Genomic DNA, 16,639 nt, shown 5'->3' with positions numbered 1-16,639 from the left:
AACTAGGGTTTTTTTTGTTGTTGTTGTTTTTTGGTTTTTTTTTTTTTTCCTTTTCTCATTTTCTTTTTTTGCATCTGCATCTCCTAGGAATGGATGGACACATTCTGGGCATCAATATGGCAGCAAGGAGAATACAATGCATATCAGACAATAAAATTATCACTGATATGGAAATCACCACTGTTATGAGACACTTCCTGTCACAGTTCTGGTATAGGCACAATTATGTTTAGCTCAGTTTTTCTCAGTAGAATGTAATTTTTTATGTGTGCAGCAGATCATAATACATTTTTAGTTGAATAGCAATTCTAACAGCAACAGACTGATTTTGTCCAAATTAACTGTGACAGGAGAGAAAGAATAAAGAACCCTTTATATTAAAACTAGTACAGTTTTTTGAATTGCCCAGAATGCTAGTTTTATAAGAAAAGAGGGGAAGAAAAGTCAGAAATAAATATAAAGCATAATACCAGCTGTAGCCAATACATGTTTTACTCTAGAACCATAAAAAATAAACTGTTTCTTGACTTGCAATGTGGCTCAGTGGTAAAGCACTTGCCTGAAACCCTAGGTTCAAATCTTAGCACTGCAAAAAAACAGAACAAAACACTATTTCTTCTGTAAGAAACAATATTTCTTACAGATTCTGAAATATTCATATTCTACTAGCTATATCTCTAGCAGTTGTTTCTGTTTATTAAGAACTGCCCTAACATTTTTAAAAATTTAGAGCTACTAGGTGATGGACAGAAATTCATGTGGTCAAGGTTATTTTTATGTGTGACAAACCACATACTTTTCATAGGAGAAACTACATGCTTTTCATGGGAGATATCACAAAGAAAATTCAAATAGTAGAAAGATCATCGACTGCCTATGACTATGCACACTCAGTCTTTAAATTTCAAGGTATTTTTAAAAACCCAGCCAGTGTGGTCAATCACTGAAGGAACCACATAGATCAGGCATTGCTGAGGGAGATGCTCACTCCAGCAGATGCAGCAGGGAGCTCTTCTCCAGTTCCCTCTGGGAGACTCAGCTCCACCATGTCAGAGAAGTAGGAATCTTTCAGCTCCAAAATTGTTTGGACAACACCCTGGTCTAATTTCGCCTGTGAATCTGGAAGCACTTCCTCTCTTCTGTGCTCCACACATCAAGTAGGAGAACAATAGCTAAAACTAAACTAGGAAAACTGACATTTTAGTGCACCAAAAACAAATAAAGTTATAAGGATTATATAATAAAAAATATTTGTAAGTTTGACTCTTACTTATCATTGTATAACATTGAAATTCCTAACAAAAATATGTATATAAAGCTAAAAATTTTGCTACCATGATGTAGTTATGATGTTATTGTGATACACTATTAAACTGAACTTCTTTAAAACACTGGAACACAGTAATGAACTATAAATTAAATAAACTAGGGAATGAATTGATCATCACAATTCAATCTAAAAATCCATTATCATATTTACCACTGTTGAAAATGCTTCACTGCTACCTCATAAATAGCTAGTGTAAAAAACAGATAAGTTCTTTATTATTCCTAATGCAAATACAGGTTTTCCAGAAGTAATGACACTAATAAAGAAGGTGAAAACAGTGTCATAATCTAAAAGTATTGTTTGCTTAAAATACAAGCAAAAAACGAAATAAATGAATTGGTCTTTCTCAAAATTAAAATGTCCTACACTTCCAAAAAATACCATTGTTGGATTTAGGGGTGCACACCTGTAATCCCAGTGACTCGGGAAGTTAAGGCAGGAGAATCGAAAGTTTGAGGTCAGACTCAGCAACTTGGTGAGTCCCTGTCTCAAAATAAAAGATAAAAAGGGCTGAGTATCTAGGTTGGAATGGGCATCTAGGTTGAAACCAATCAACAGATGAATGGACATAGAAAATGTGGTATATTATGGCATTTGCTGGTAAATGGATGGAGTTAGAGAATATCATGCTAAGTGAAATAAGCCAAATACAAAAAACCAAAGACTGAATGTTTTCTCTGATATGCGGATGCTAATTCACAATAAGGGAGGCAGATACAGGGAAGAACAGAGTTAGTTTATATTAGGTAGAGGGGACTAAAGGGAGGGGAAAGGATGTGGAGGTAGAAATGATAGTAGAGTAAAACAGACATTATTACCTCATGTACATGTATGACTACATGACTGATGTGATCCTACAATATATATAATCAGAAAATGAGAGATTATATTCCATTTATGTATGATCTATCAAAATGTATAAATGCATTCTACCGTCATGTACAACTAATTAGAACAAAAAATATTTTTTAAAAAAATAAAATAAAATTTTTTAAAAAAGGAGTGGGGGAGGCACTAGGGATGTAGCCATCACAGTCTTTGTCCTGGGCAGGGAACTGTCCAGAGGCAGGAATGAGGAAATTTTTGGAGGTGACATAAATGTTCTGAATCTCATTCTGGATGGGGAATAAATATGCGTCAAAAGCCACTGAACTAAGCACTTAAAATATTTTTCCATTTTGATGCATATAAATCACATGTCGATTTTAAAAGAGAGGAAGCAGAGTGGCTACCGGCATTATGTCCCTGTGTGGGGAGCCCATCAGGCACTGCTGTAGTTTCTCAAAACATAACCAGTAAGAACATTTCCAAACCAAGTCATGATTTTTCCTGATGATTCTTTCTCTGCGTCATTACTTGTTGCATTTTCACAGCCTTGGGGGAAATTCAGTCAACAATTAACCAGACAATAAAAGCAAAGATGTTCACAAAAATATTGTCCTTTTAGAACACATCATTTTCTACATGGCTTAATTTAATCTCTTAGTGGAGGACTGCAGACACATGCCTTTGGTAGTGTGCTCAGCAATTGTAATTGGCATCTGGTATAATAAAAATAAAGCAACTCAGACAAATAAATAGCGCATTTAAAAAAAATGTGCACTAAGAAAATGGGAATCTGGATGTCTGCATATTGGTTCAATTACATGGTCAGCTATAAAGATATCTGAGAATTTAAAAAAAGATATCAAATATCCGTCATAGAGTTTGTTAAGAACACAAAACAGGTAATACTAGAAAAGTGCAATAAGAATCCCACAATGAAGTGAATTTCTGAAGAGTTCACGAATTTAAAAAATAATCTTTGCTAGTAAGGGCTGTACCTGCTGCTTTGTTCTCTAAAGTAGATGGAATTTAAAATGATACTTACATGTGCTATATTTTAACTGCTTGACAATATTAGGTTATCTTTTTTTTAAAAAACTCTCAACTCACTACATGAACAATTTTTCATCATCTCAAGTATGGGATGATTTACCAAGATCAGATCAGATGTGCAGTTTTGTTTTGGTTTGCTTGGTTGAAAGATAATTTAGGTAGACCTGTAGAGGATGGCTGAGAGAGATAATCCTAGAAAATCTGGGCGGAACTGATTTGATTAGTTGGCAGGTCTTCAAAGCAGAGCCAAGGGCTCTCTGAGATGAAGAAATCCCGCCTATGCCCTAGATTTCCAGGCTGCCCCTCCTCTTGGCCCTCCCCCAGGGTCTTTGGAGTTGTCTCCCCAGCCCCGACAATCATGGAAGCCAGTTCTTTGCAATGTATCTATTAATATGTATCTCCTACTGGAGCTGCTTCACACATTCTCTAGGCCTGCCCTGCACACAGCATAATTTTAGCATCTTTAGCTACTGCCCCTTAAACACCACAGCATTCAAAGTCACAGGGAAACAACAATGATACCCCCACCATCCCTGACACGTACATTTCCTAAAGAGCACTGCAGAAGTGGCAAACTGTGTCACCAGCAGAGGTGAGGGACAGACTAGAGGCAAGAATGAGGCACCGCGAGATCATGAGAAGGAGAACCGAAAGGTTAAGATGTCATTGGCATGTTTGAGGCCCTAGGTTCAGTCCCCAGAGGTTTAAAGAAGAGGGTGAACTGGTCAGATATTTCAAAGACAGACTTGGTAGCACTTGCTCACAAAAGGGAGGTAGCATTTGAGGGAGCATGAATTGAAGATGTCAAGATTCCAAGGTGATAAGGGGATACAGAACAGGACTCGGTTAGGGTACAAGAATCCATTTGCTGTCAAACTTGCTGGGTATGAGCACCTGTTAGATATGCAAGCAAACAGCAGTCAGCAGTTCAAAATTAAGGCCTAGGGGGTGAGGGTATAGCTCAGTTGGTAGAGTGCTTGCCTTGCAAGCACAAGGCCCTAGATTCAATCCCCAGTACTGAAAAAAAGAAAAAAAATTTAAGGCCTAGCACCCAGGATCAGGCAGCTCTGGGGAGCCAGAGAATGGGTGTGGAAACTGTGCAGTGAAACATGCCAGTGGGCTTTGCTGTGTTAGGAAGTTTTGTACATCTCTCCTCTCAGAGCTCTTCTACCATTGAGACCTGGTAAACCACAAGGCTGAGGTTCACAGACCCAAGAGAGGGCGCTGGACTAGAGCTTAGCGGGAGAGTACTTGCCCAGCATATGTAAGACCCTGGGTTCCATCCCCAAAACAGCAGAGAGAGAGAAACCCAAGAGAAGACAGGGTGGATGGAGGGGCAGCTTATGGCAGAGACGATGGGAACTGAAAAGTTGTTCTGAAGCTCAAGGAAGAAACCTGACAGGAGACTGAGAAAAAAAAATGAGGACACATTGAAGTTTCCTTCTTTTTCTTCCTCACACTGACTGCAGAGATGGCTGTGGTGCTGATAGGCTACCACTGTCCTGGGGGCCAGAGAATAGCCTGTTTAAACCAAGGATGCTACCAAGGGAGTCACCATCCAGCCTCAAAGGAGGAAGAAGAACAGTGACCCCATGGTGGGAGACGGTTGTGGCATCGTGGGTCATTCATACCCATGACCATAAACATTTACTGCAACCATAAATATTTAACACGAACAGAGGTTGGTTGTCCAAATCCACCTAAAGTCAGCAGAGGCCAACAGAGCAAGGCAGCACAGTGAGCCCTTCCCCCTCTGCCATGGACATGGGGATGCTCACTCTTCTTCCTGCACCCAGCTGCACCCGGTGAAGAGGAGATGGAAAAGAGAGACTCTGGAACAGGAAAGGAACTTTTAGACCAAAAGAGACTGATGTAATTGGTCTGGTATAATTAATACTGGCCACATCTACCATTTACCGCCATCAGCGGGAACAGTAGTTCACAACAAAATGATATATGATTACAGAAAATGAAGTTCCCATTCTGCACAACTGATTTTGCCCAAATTCATATGAAATGGAAACCATGGAGTTAGTTGGAGCTCAATCAAGGCTAATGCAAGAAGAAAAGCAAAATGTCTAATGTTAAGAGTCCTGGGTTGGAAAAGACAAATGAGAGGTTTTAGATAGATAGGATGGAAACAAGGATAGGGGAGTATACTGGAAACCACCAAAGGAAAAAAATCAAGAAGGGGATATGTAGACTAAATGAGAATTAGCCTTTAGTTTAGCAATTTGGTTGTTAGGTACTTTGGGGAAATTCAAGGATTTAGTTCACACCAAATCCCACAGGATTGAATCCAAACACCTTAACCAGGTATTGCCAAACTTCTACCATGTAGCACCCAGACTCTTCAAACTATAAATATAAAAAGATGCACTGTCAATCAGCAAATTCACATTTCAGTCCTGGGGTTGTCAGCAACGGGCTGGATGACTTTGGAAAAGTCTCTTAACTTCTCTTGGTTTCCCTTTCCTTGCCTATTAATTTAAAGCATGAAACGGTACCTTTTCTAAGTTTAATTCCTGGTCTTAAATGAGCGAGGGTGCATAACTGGAGTTTCTGCACTTTACTGTCCTTTTCCGTCCAGGAGTGACTTCTGATTCCAGTGATGAAAGCCTCACCTTCCCTGTTTGCTTGGTGAGCCTTTCTGAAGTATCCCCACATATCTCATTTGTTATCTACCCGAACTGTCCTGAATCATGAGAAATGTCCTCCTGAATATGTTTATTGATCTTGTCTTCCCAAGTAAATTATAAGCTATTTCACTACTGGGACCATTGTTTGTAATTTTTTTATAACCTTCACAATACCAAGCATAATGCTTTACATTCAGAAGACATTAAACAAATCCTTGTTCTTTCATCATTAGTTTCAGACAGCAAGCATTTTTTTATTTTTCCCTGTGTCGCCCCCTGATAGGCATTTATGGATGTGAAAGCAGTTTTCCAAACTCAATGAACTTGCTAAACTAGAGAAAAGAAATCATCATTCAACTTTAAAACAGGGGCAGTGAGGACAAACCACCAGAAGAGAAGTGGTCCCTGCAGATCTCTCCCTGAAAGCATTCACTCTGGTCATGATTTCTACTCAAAGTCTCCCTGGAACGTTCAACTCAGTTCTGCTTGTATGTGTTGACATATGATTTGTTATCCTCACAAATATCAATTTAAAGCTGTATCCCCCAAATCCCAACAATTGGCACAGAATGTAAGTTTTCCATTGAGTCTCCAGGTTCTTCATGACTAAATTTTTCTTATCCTTCTATTTGCAATATGTTCTTTAGAAATGTCTAAAATGGATTTTTTCTGTCTCGTTTGTACAATAACACATCTTAACACATGATTGTGTGTGTTCAACACATGGTGGCAAAACACTGAGCAGGGTTGGGCCACAATGCCCTCTCCGTTATGAGGCCTTTTAATTATTAGACATTTAAGTAAAAATTGAACCTTATTCTACTCTTGATTATTTCTAATCATTCTCAACCCTGTGCTTTCCTTAGGATCTCTTATTTTGAATTACAAAAATTAAAAAAGGTTAACTAACATTCTTCAAAAGGAAAATGTCTTGCTTCACTTTCCCAGTGGGTAAACTACAGAACACAGGAGTGAACTTCATTAGTGAAGACGTGTCTGCCCTTTTGAAATATGTATTTGTACTTGTCTTTACTAGCCTATTAAGAAAATTGCCATAATTAAGAATAAACTAAAATGTGAGAGTAAATAGCATACTCACCCATGAGACTGGGGCCTTTAATGTTTCTTGTCAATTGTTTGCTTACCAGCTCGTTTGTAAAATTTTAGTAATTCACAAATGGATCCTCTTATTGTTGTTGGGAATTCAAAAAGTTCCACTGAACCCACTAATTTCTGTTCCCTTTCTCTACCATTTATCATTGGATTGTGTAACTCCATTATTGACATTAACAGCTCTGGGAGAACATTCTACTATACTTGAAATGAAACAATCATAATACTGTTTAAGAAAAAAGATGGAACATTTTACACCCATAATTCCTCTACCAGCACTGGTGTGAGTGTAAATTTTTAAAAAATAATAATTGGTACCCCGTGAAGATAATGCCAACTAACTGTATGCTTTCCTTTGATGAAAAGCAGTATTTCCTCCTTAGTTCTTTAATCAAGTTGTTTTTTCCTTTTAGTTAATATCTGGTTAATCTTGAAAGGAAAAATTATCAGCATACTTAAAATAGTACAAGGGGAAAAGGTATTTTGTGACTCTTTAAAGCAGTAATAAAAACTTCGCTTCAAAGTAAAGCATTTCTCTATGGTCCAAAAAGACTGAGTGTTCCACACAGGTACTCTGTGAGGCTGGCTAGCAGGAGATGCTCAAAATAGATGTATTAGCTGTATGATTGACAAACATATTTACTGCTAATGATCACTTGGACAAGTTAACATTCACTTCGTAAGTTACAGCAACGAACTATTCTTCTGGCATGGGTTTTACTCATTTTACATAATTGATGCTATCTTAAAATTATTTATGTCACTTTTTGAAGCTGCACAGTATATTCAAACACAGTAATTTCCTTAATTCTAATATCCTGGGAAGTAGGTAGTATTTCCACTGCAATCCACAGATGAGGATGTGAGAACCTCACAGCCCCTCCCTTGACTCCAGGGCTTTCCCCTTGCCTTACCTGGCCATGGCCCAAAAGTTAGATTCCTACCATTAAACTGTCTCTCATTGATCAAAATACTGAGGGATCAAACAATATGGTATCTGGAATTTGCTTCAAAATAATCTGGGAAAGTCAGGGAGTAAGAAGTGGATGGGAACAGAAAAGATCCAAGATTTGCATCAAGAAGCTAATGATTGAAGCTGGGGGCGGTGAGCGCAGGAAGCAGGCTTTGCATCTATGCTTGAAATTTTCCATAACACAGTATTTATTTAAATAACTGAGAACTGAAAAATAAATAAATATGTAAAATGGTCCTTCTCAAGGTGTTTTGTTTAAGATAAGAGGATTTTTAATTGTTTGATTTTAAACTGACTCCACCCACCCCCATGCCAGCCACATGAATCTAATATTAAGTGACTCTTTCACATCCCACTGGAAGTTGGTTAAGTAGCATTGCAGAGTGGAACTTAATAGAAGGCTCCAAGTACTTAAGATATATATAAAAACAGCTAACTCTCTAGGATTCTAGTCTACTATTAAGAAAGCAAGTGGCACTCACAGAAAGATGTGTTTCTTTCTGTTGCCTAGCTTTTTGAGTCAGGCAGTAAAATAACAAGCATAGTAAGCTCTCACTCCCTGTGTATGAGATTTAACTGTGTTCAGGCAGGGCAATAACTCCAAGTTATATGCCCCTAAACATAAGCTGAGGCCTTAGAAAAAAATCATCATGGATTGTTCTGTGAAGTTACAGCTGGTTCAGCACTTAAGGCAATGAAGGTGAAAGAGTCCTCCCAAAAGAATGCTACATTTGGGCTGGGAGATAGCTCAGTCGGTAGAGTGCTTGCCTTGCATGCACAAGGCCCTGGGTTCAATCCCCAGCACTGCAAAAAAAAAAAAAAAAAAAAAAAAAAAAAAAAAGCACGCTAAATTGAATCTTCAACTTCAACTTCTGGAGTTTAAACCCCTCAAGAGAAACCCATGAAACACTAGTGTTCTTCTTTTTAGAAAGAAATTCACAGGAAATGCTATTATTCAAGAAGTCAGAACTATCTCTTCTTTGAGATCAACGTCTTATATAATTTTCCCCAGTTGAGTACAAGAAGTCTTACGGTCCTAGGAAGGAATTCAGTGACCAGGTACCTTGACCATGAATGAGTTTTACGATCCTTCTTCCTTGGGCACCACTGTCAGGACAGAGGAAAAAAACACTTGGTGGTCTGAAGAATCCCTTCCATTGTCCCTGCTGGGGGAGCCCAGAGCGCAAGCAAACCATGGTTCAAACATGGGTCAAGGTTAAAACAAAGGCACAGAGGTGGGAAAAGAAAGCAGCAAGAAGAGCATGCCTGACACCCGTGCTGGCACGCACGGAAATCGTGACTTTGGCATCCTTTCTTCAAGCTATGTTCAGAAACACATAAATATCAAAATAATCTACAGGTTACTGGCAAAAAAATTTAAAATATGTCTGATTTTATCTTTATCATTACTACAAATAGCAATGACAGAGAGACCAGTAAACAAAATTTTAAAGGCAAATGTTATTTCCACCTCTGAATTAACTCCCATTTCATACATCTTCCAAAAGGTGCAAAATGCTGAAGAAATTAAATATAAGCATTTGCTGCTATTTCTACAAAGACCATAATTTAAACATGAAGAATTGCCAGAACTTTTTGACACCTCTGATTTTGTAAAAATATACAATGAAGTATGGATTAGTTCTTTGGAAGGCCAGTGATATTGAGTTATTTATATTTTATCTATAAGACATAAAAGGAATATAATATGTAAGTACATAATACTGATATAATTCATGTAGCAAATATTTTCCTGACTTTGAATGAATTTTTCTTAAAACAAGCAGGAACATCTTCAAACAGCCTAGTAGAGGGCATCATGAAGAGGTCGAGAGATTAGCACTCACGTGAGATAGCAGAGCCAGCTCATGGTGACATGTGACGGCATTCCTGTTGGCTTCCATAAAATATCTCTGTGTGCGCCTCCGTTCCCGTTCCAGTTTCTTCTCCAAGGCCAGCTGGGATGTAGATAAGTTGTCTAAATACTTCATCATGACATCTGATATCATCGAACTGACTTCTACAATGTCTGGACGGGTTTCTGCATCAGGGGTCAGGCACCTAGGAGAAGATGAGCCAATTACCACACTGAATCAATGTCAGGACCAGACAGGGGGCGGGGGTGGAGGACCAAGGTCAAACCCCCGCAGTGAGTTCACCGTGGTATTTGCACCCACGAAAACATGGGATGAGACAGGAATCAAGCACAGCTTTGAATCCAACACTTCTCAAAAGGTATTTAGAGAGTTGAAGGGAGACAGGGAGGCAAGACGATTTCTTTGACGTGGACTGGCAGACAGGAGCAACAGGCTGGGCATGAAGTTCTTCCTTAGACAGACCCGCTCATCTTCTCCTGTGTGGGTCAGCAGCCTTCTGAAGTTACTCCCAGTTCACTGGTTGGTGAAACACAGGGACCCCAATAACACAGGCCCTGATGATCACTCTTGATGCACCAAGAGAAAGGACAGTTTCGTGGAGGGTGGGGAGTCCCAACTTATTGGCCTTTTCTAGCTGTATGTTGTTATTATTAGCACAATTTGATTATTTGGTCTCACAAAACCCAAAGTCATAAATATAAAATACAATCCAGGTACTTAGAGGTTTAAGATGTTTATAGTGTCAAAAATAAAACTGGATCAAATTTTTAAACTGTGGAACTCCACTGGGCATACAAAAGAGTATTCCCCCAAACTGGGAGACTCTGAACTGAGAATGAGAGGCTTGCCTGACAGCACAGTCTATAGAACATAAAAGAGGAAGTATCTCGACCTTTTTTTGTGACTGGCTGTTACATGTCATTTTTTTGAAGGCAACTGGGGCTGTTTAAGTTGATTTGTCTGTAGAGGATAGGTTTAATTTCACTCAATCATGCTGACAGGGATATAAAGTTTATATTTTGTGTTTTGTTTATGATAGGAGATAGAATTTTGAGGAAATGATGATGATTTAAGTTTTGGATGTGCAGTTATAGGCAGTTTGCCATAGGGTACCTCTAAACTGTCATCGTCAATTTTATTTTTCTTTAACAAAAGCAATTTTAAGTAACTAATTTGACATGTGACTTGGGAGGTATATCACTCAGTATAATAAAAGGGGTATTGTTTGCATTATGGTTAAACACTACTAGAAGGCTATTTTATTGTGTCCATGGAACCAAACACCAAGATCATTTAATTACTTCTGGTATCTACAATAGAATGTTATCTATTTGTTAATTCAAATTCTCTAATTGCCCTGAATCATGCATACTTTTCAATAAAATTTAACTCCAATTTTGAGGAAAATATCTAACATTCACATCTTGTATATGACTTAGCAACACGTCCTCAGTCAGTATGTCTTTTGCCTACGCTGCTGTCTCCATCAGTCCATAATTATTCTCCACAATAGCAGTCAAAATAAGATTCGAAATGATAATTTGCCAGTGAGTTTATTAGTCATGACGAAAATACATAAGAGTTTCAATCAGATTCTAAGACATGATCATTTTCTGCTCTATCTTTGTGCTTTTTCTTTTAAGTTCTAAGGCAGTGGGCTTGCACTATGCTTATAACAGGCATTTTGTGCATCTGCTGAATTCATATTTAACAAAGTTCACTCTGTGCATTTATTATGTACAAATATAGGCAAGAGATTGTGGAGACAGGGCCAGCTACAGAGTCTGCGGATGTCCCCTGCAAGGAAAATGGGGAGCTCCGGTAGGAAGTAGGGAAGTCGAACTCCCCTGCTTATAGTTCAGCATCGGTAGATGAGTGACTCCCAGGAGATCGTAACCTCTGTACAGGTGGGATGTACTTGGTACAAAAGACCAGGGGTGGGAAGAGGCTCCCCCTAAGTTTCCCACCAGTTGTGCCATGGTGCTGCCAGCCTGGTCAGGAGTAGCCTCTTCTTTGCTCCCCAAGACGCAGCAGGGCACTTGCTCCATCCTGACTACCTTCTAGCCTGCTCCCATACTCCCACTGGGGAGGAAGGTGGAGATAGAATATGCCTCCTCTTCTGACACAACCCAATTGCAGTACCAGGTAGAGGACCGTCACAGAGATGGGACAGAGACAGAGGGATGGAGACGGAGGCCAGGTGGGAGAGCACAGGAGACCAGGAAACAAATGGCTGAAAACCCGTGCTGAGAAGGGCGAGAGCTGAAGGGACTTCATGTGAGCCGAGACTCCCAGCTCTCAGCACATGCCCCTTGTCCATTGGACTTCATTTCCAAAACGCAGACTCAAATATGAAACTATTAAGAATTCAGAATCTTGGGGCTGGGGAGATAGCTCAGTTGGTAGAGTACTTGCCTTGTAAGCGCAAGGCTCTGGGTTTGATCCCCAGCACCCAAAAAAAAAAAAAAAAAATTCAGAATCTTATATACAGAGCCTTAAACCCCAAGTGCTGGACCATTTGAACACAGGGGCCTGCACTAGTCACAGGCACATAAAGCCAGTTCTGTGCTGTGCTATAATGACAAATTTGTATTTAAGTTTCTTGCTTTTACTCATAATCACAAACGAAGCAAAGTTGTAGAAATTTGCCTTCTAATTAAATCCGATTCATCATCTACCTTCACTTCATTAGCAAAAAGGGCTAAAGTTGCTAAAAATATATGAGCAAAAAAAACAATCCAGCCTCTAGGCCTTTTGTTAGCACAAATATTCTGAAGTTTCAGACAGCAAATATTTAAAATGATTCAAGATAACATTAGCAGGTAAATTGTTACTGAGCTTTTTAAATCAAAAAGCAGCATAAGCTTGTTTTTACAAGGTTTCTCCCCTCTCTAAATTTGGCATCATTGGAAAAGGTACCAGCAGGGAGATGTAGTTTAGCATCATGATTAGTATGCAGGTCCTGGGTCAGATTGCCGGGGCTTCTAAAATTTCTCAATAGCTTCCAAGTCCAGTGAGATCAAATTAAAATTCCCAGAACGCCATGTAAGGTCCCACTTGATCTGGATCTTATCTCCCTCCTCTCTTTCCTATCCCCCAGCAACTCAGCAAATGCTCCTACCTGCACTTTTCCAAACAGCCTGGGGCTCTTCTATGCCATACATTTCTTTGCTTATTTTAGTCCATCTGCTTGATTTTTTTTTTTTTTCCCTGCTAGTACCCTGAGCTTTCCCAGATACCATCCCTTACCTTCCTGCCCAAACCCCTCTTTTTCCAGTTTCCATTAGGAAGACTATTTGGACTGCCTCAGACAGAGTTGCTGTTCCCCTTTTATATGTTCACATTGCACTGTGTGCATTTGAAGTACTTAAAACTACCATAATTACTGTCTTGCAATGACCTGATTCACCACTGGAGTGGAAACTTCTTGAGGGGCAAGATGTGTTTCCACCTTCACTATGATCTTCTCAGCATGTGAAATGGAATCTGGGTCTTAACAGGTATCCAGCAATGAGTGAATGAATGAACAAGCAAACTCAGGACTAACATCTAAAGAAGTGACCTATTATCCATAGCCCAAAGTGGTTGGCCACAGACTTTTCACCTCCCAGGAACATCTCCAACCAGAAGTTCTATTGTTCTGAATAATTCCCAGCTTAGGTATTTCAGATAATTTCCACTGAGTGACAGAATCAAAATCATAATACATGCCAGAGATTGATAGAATATCCTCAGCGTGTATGATGCTTCAATGATTCCCTAACCAAATAAGCATCAAATCTCATTCTGGAAAAAATCTGGGATGTTCCCCTCTCCCTACCTACTTTGTCCCTACAATAGTCTGAGAGATGAGATGGAAACAAAATGAGAAGAAAACAGTATTCAATTGCATTTATTTCACGTTTTATGAAACAGAGTTGAAGGTGGTATAAAAAATGTAAAGATCCACTTGTCCTTAGAGCTCAGTGCTAGCATTAGCTTCTTTAGTCATTACGACTGCCTCTGAAACAAAGCGCCAGACAGCTTATGCAACCAGGCGCAGGGAGAAAAATAAGGCAATTGGAATATTTTGTGCATAAAAGGAAATGTTCTTCCTTTTTAAAAGAAAACAGACAATACTCCCCTAAGAGTGTACTGGAAGGTAAAAATAGTAATGCTGGTACTGGGCATAGCAACAAGACATATTTATTTTCTACCCCAAACTCCAGAGCTGCTAAGTTATTCTCGCAATGTAAAAGCTTGCTAGGAAAGAAAAGTTTTGTTAACAAAATGTGCTTATATGCCACATAAACAAACAGGAAAAAGGAAAGATCCTGCACATTAGAGATGCAAATTGTGTGAGCTCTGCTTGATAAGAATGTAGAAAGTAAAACTGAGATGATAGTAACGTGGCAGAAAGAAGATATACGTGACTGGAAGCAATGAATAGTTTAAGAAAGATTACAGTAAACTTCCCCGTCTTTTCAAAGCCTCTATCAAGTTACAGTGATTGGTTCTGAGCCTAATAATTTGCAGAGTTATAAGTAATTGTTAAGAACCCTTTTGATTGTATGTGTCTCTTGCATTGATAGGCTAAGAAAATAGACAATTTGCCAGTGTTCCCTAATTCTTTTGGAACTTAACTTTTAAATACTAAAAATCCAAAGCAAATTAAACATGCAATTGCATGTAACTCACAACCGATTTTGGTTTTATGTCAAATTTCCTAAAGATAAAAACTTTGCAATGAAAACCCAGACAATGAGGAGTCTTGAATAACTTTAAATGAAAATAACATCTGTTACAAAATGCACCCTGCAATCTTAATTTATAGTCAGTTACAAAATTAAATTGTCAGTTCTAATTTATTATGACATCTTAGTATTTTAAATTAAAAGCACCCTCAAACCCATTTCATTTGGAATCCCCTAATAAGTGATCATTCACCCTCTGAAGCACTCTGGTGACAGTGAACTCATGACCCACCAGCAGACTCCTCCACTGCAGATGCCTCTGATTCTGGCCCTTTACTTTGTCAGGGTGAGCTATCCTTGTCCTGCTCGTAACTTTTACCCCCCTCTTGGTCTTAGCTCCATTTTCTGAAGCTCTATGGAATAAATTCAATTCTTCCGATATTTCCAAAATCATTTCACTTTCCCGGTTAACTGAAGTATTTTGAATCCTCTTAGGATTGCACCCTCAAATGTGCTGACACCTTCCACCCTATGGTGGTAGCAATCCCATTTTCCTCCACCTCCTCCACCAACACTCCATCAGTCACCATCAAGTGTAATCTCTTCTTCCACTCTTGTGCCCTGCAACTGCTCCCCATAGAGCAGCCAGCATGGTCTTGGCTAAATAAGACATTTCACTCTGAGCTGGCCTTCTGATAACCCTTTAGTCCTCCCTGCAGTGCTCCAGATAAAGATTCGGAACCCCCAGAGCAGTCCACAGCACCTAGAGCCTCTGGCCCTTGTTGCCCTCCCTGCCCTAAATCATTTGCCAGCTCCTTCTTCCTTACTTAAAATGCTACATCCTCACTTTCTTCCCATTCCTCAAATGAACCAGGGAAACTTTCAGAGATGCTGGTCCAGAAACTGCTTTCTCCATACTGTTCACCATTTGAGAATTACAGATTATTCAGGTCTCGGGTTAGTTGTCCCTTCTTCAGAAAAACAGTTCCAAGATCCTTGTACTGGGTTAGGTCCTCTGTCATCTCTCATGGCCCCCTTTACTGCCCTTCATCACATTCATAATTTGTTTTTTTATACTTATTGCTGCAAATAATACCATATACTTTTATGATAGTATCTGATTACAGTTATCGTTTTACATAATAATATCATTGATAACAGTATCTAACTTTATAGAGGTTTCACAACATACAAAGTGTGTCAGTAGCCTTATCTTAGTTAAGCTTCGGAACAAAGCCCATGAGGTAGTTAATATTGTAGCCACATATCACAGTGGAGAAAATGGAGCTCGGACAAGTTAAATTGAGTGGAAGAAGAGGGGTTTAGAAGCTAACAAAATCTATAACCTAGTGATGCTCATCAATATAGTGATGCACTATAATGTTGCTGTTGACTCCCCATACTTGCAGTAGTCTACTGATCCTAAAAAGTGTGCTGATGGCCAGGGAACCTGTCAAAAGGGACTGAGGGTCCTGCTGCTCAGTTTCACAAAGTCAGAAAGCTGTCTCTGTACCTTTCTCTCTGAGTGGTATCTCTCCCCTGCCCTTCATGGTAACCAACTACCTATGAAAAGGAGAAATTAAATGAGCAAATATAGTATTTTTGTCTTGCCATCTCTGGAGATTTCTTCAATTTATAACATACTTTCCAGAAAATAAATAAAAGAAGAGGAACGAATCATGGAAATAAATTGTCTGGATTCATTGGCAACAAGGCATGACTGAGAATATGTGGAACTCAGATGATTTAGGAAACGCTTTCAGTCCATTTCCCATAACATTAACAATGATAATTGCCAAAATTGCTCAAGTATTTGCCATTTCCCCAGCTCTGTGCCAAATGTTGCATATGTTATTTTGCATAATCATCACATGGACCTGATGAGGTTGGTACTATTACATTACAATTACCATTTTACTAGATGAGGAAACACAGATGCAGAAACGCCTTGCCCAGCATCTGCAGTTCATAGCACTCTGCCCCCACTAGGCCTGGCTCCAGAGTCTAAGGCTCATAAGACTGTAGGTCAGCAGTGTGCCAAACAAGAAAGGTTTAAGAAATAATCCTAAAAGTAGGAGAAGAGTAACTATTAGTAGAAAACATGGGCCTGGGGGAGAAGCCAATGGGAAAGGGGACTAGCCATTCTAACATGTCAT

The 16,639-nt window shown here is 39.2% G+C and overlaps 1 protein-coding gene across 6 annotated transcripts in view; it reads right to left on the bottom strand.

Annotated features, from left to right (window-relative positions):
* The window catches only part of Nek10 (NIMA related kinase 10), a 214,848-nt gene that overhangs the window by 68,065 nt on the left and 130,144 nt on the right, over positions 1–16,639 (bottom strand). For 5 of the 6 annotated variants that reach the window (XM_047531950.1, XM_047531952.1, XM_047531953.1 and 2 more), the window contains one exon: positions 9,781–9,994. In XM_047531950.1, coding sequence (XP_047387906.1) covers positions 9,781–9,994 — 214 coding nt within the window. Of the gene's footprint in view, positions 1–9,780; positions 9,995–15,983; positions 16,047–16,639 lie in introns of those variants that run through there. The other variant, XM_047531955.1, reaches the window with a different exon arrangement.

Source organism: Sciurus carolinensis, chromosome 17 (assembly GCF_902686445.1).
Source record: "Sciurus carolinensis chromosome 17, mSciCar1.2, whole genome shotgun sequence".
In the NCBI taxonomy this organism is placed as follows: domain Eukaryota; kingdom Metazoa; phylum Chordata; class Mammalia; order Rodentia; family Sciuridae; genus Sciurus; species Sciurus carolinensis.
Note: the sequence above shows the minus strand (reverse complement) of the source record. Positions and strands in the feature narration are given on the sequence as shown.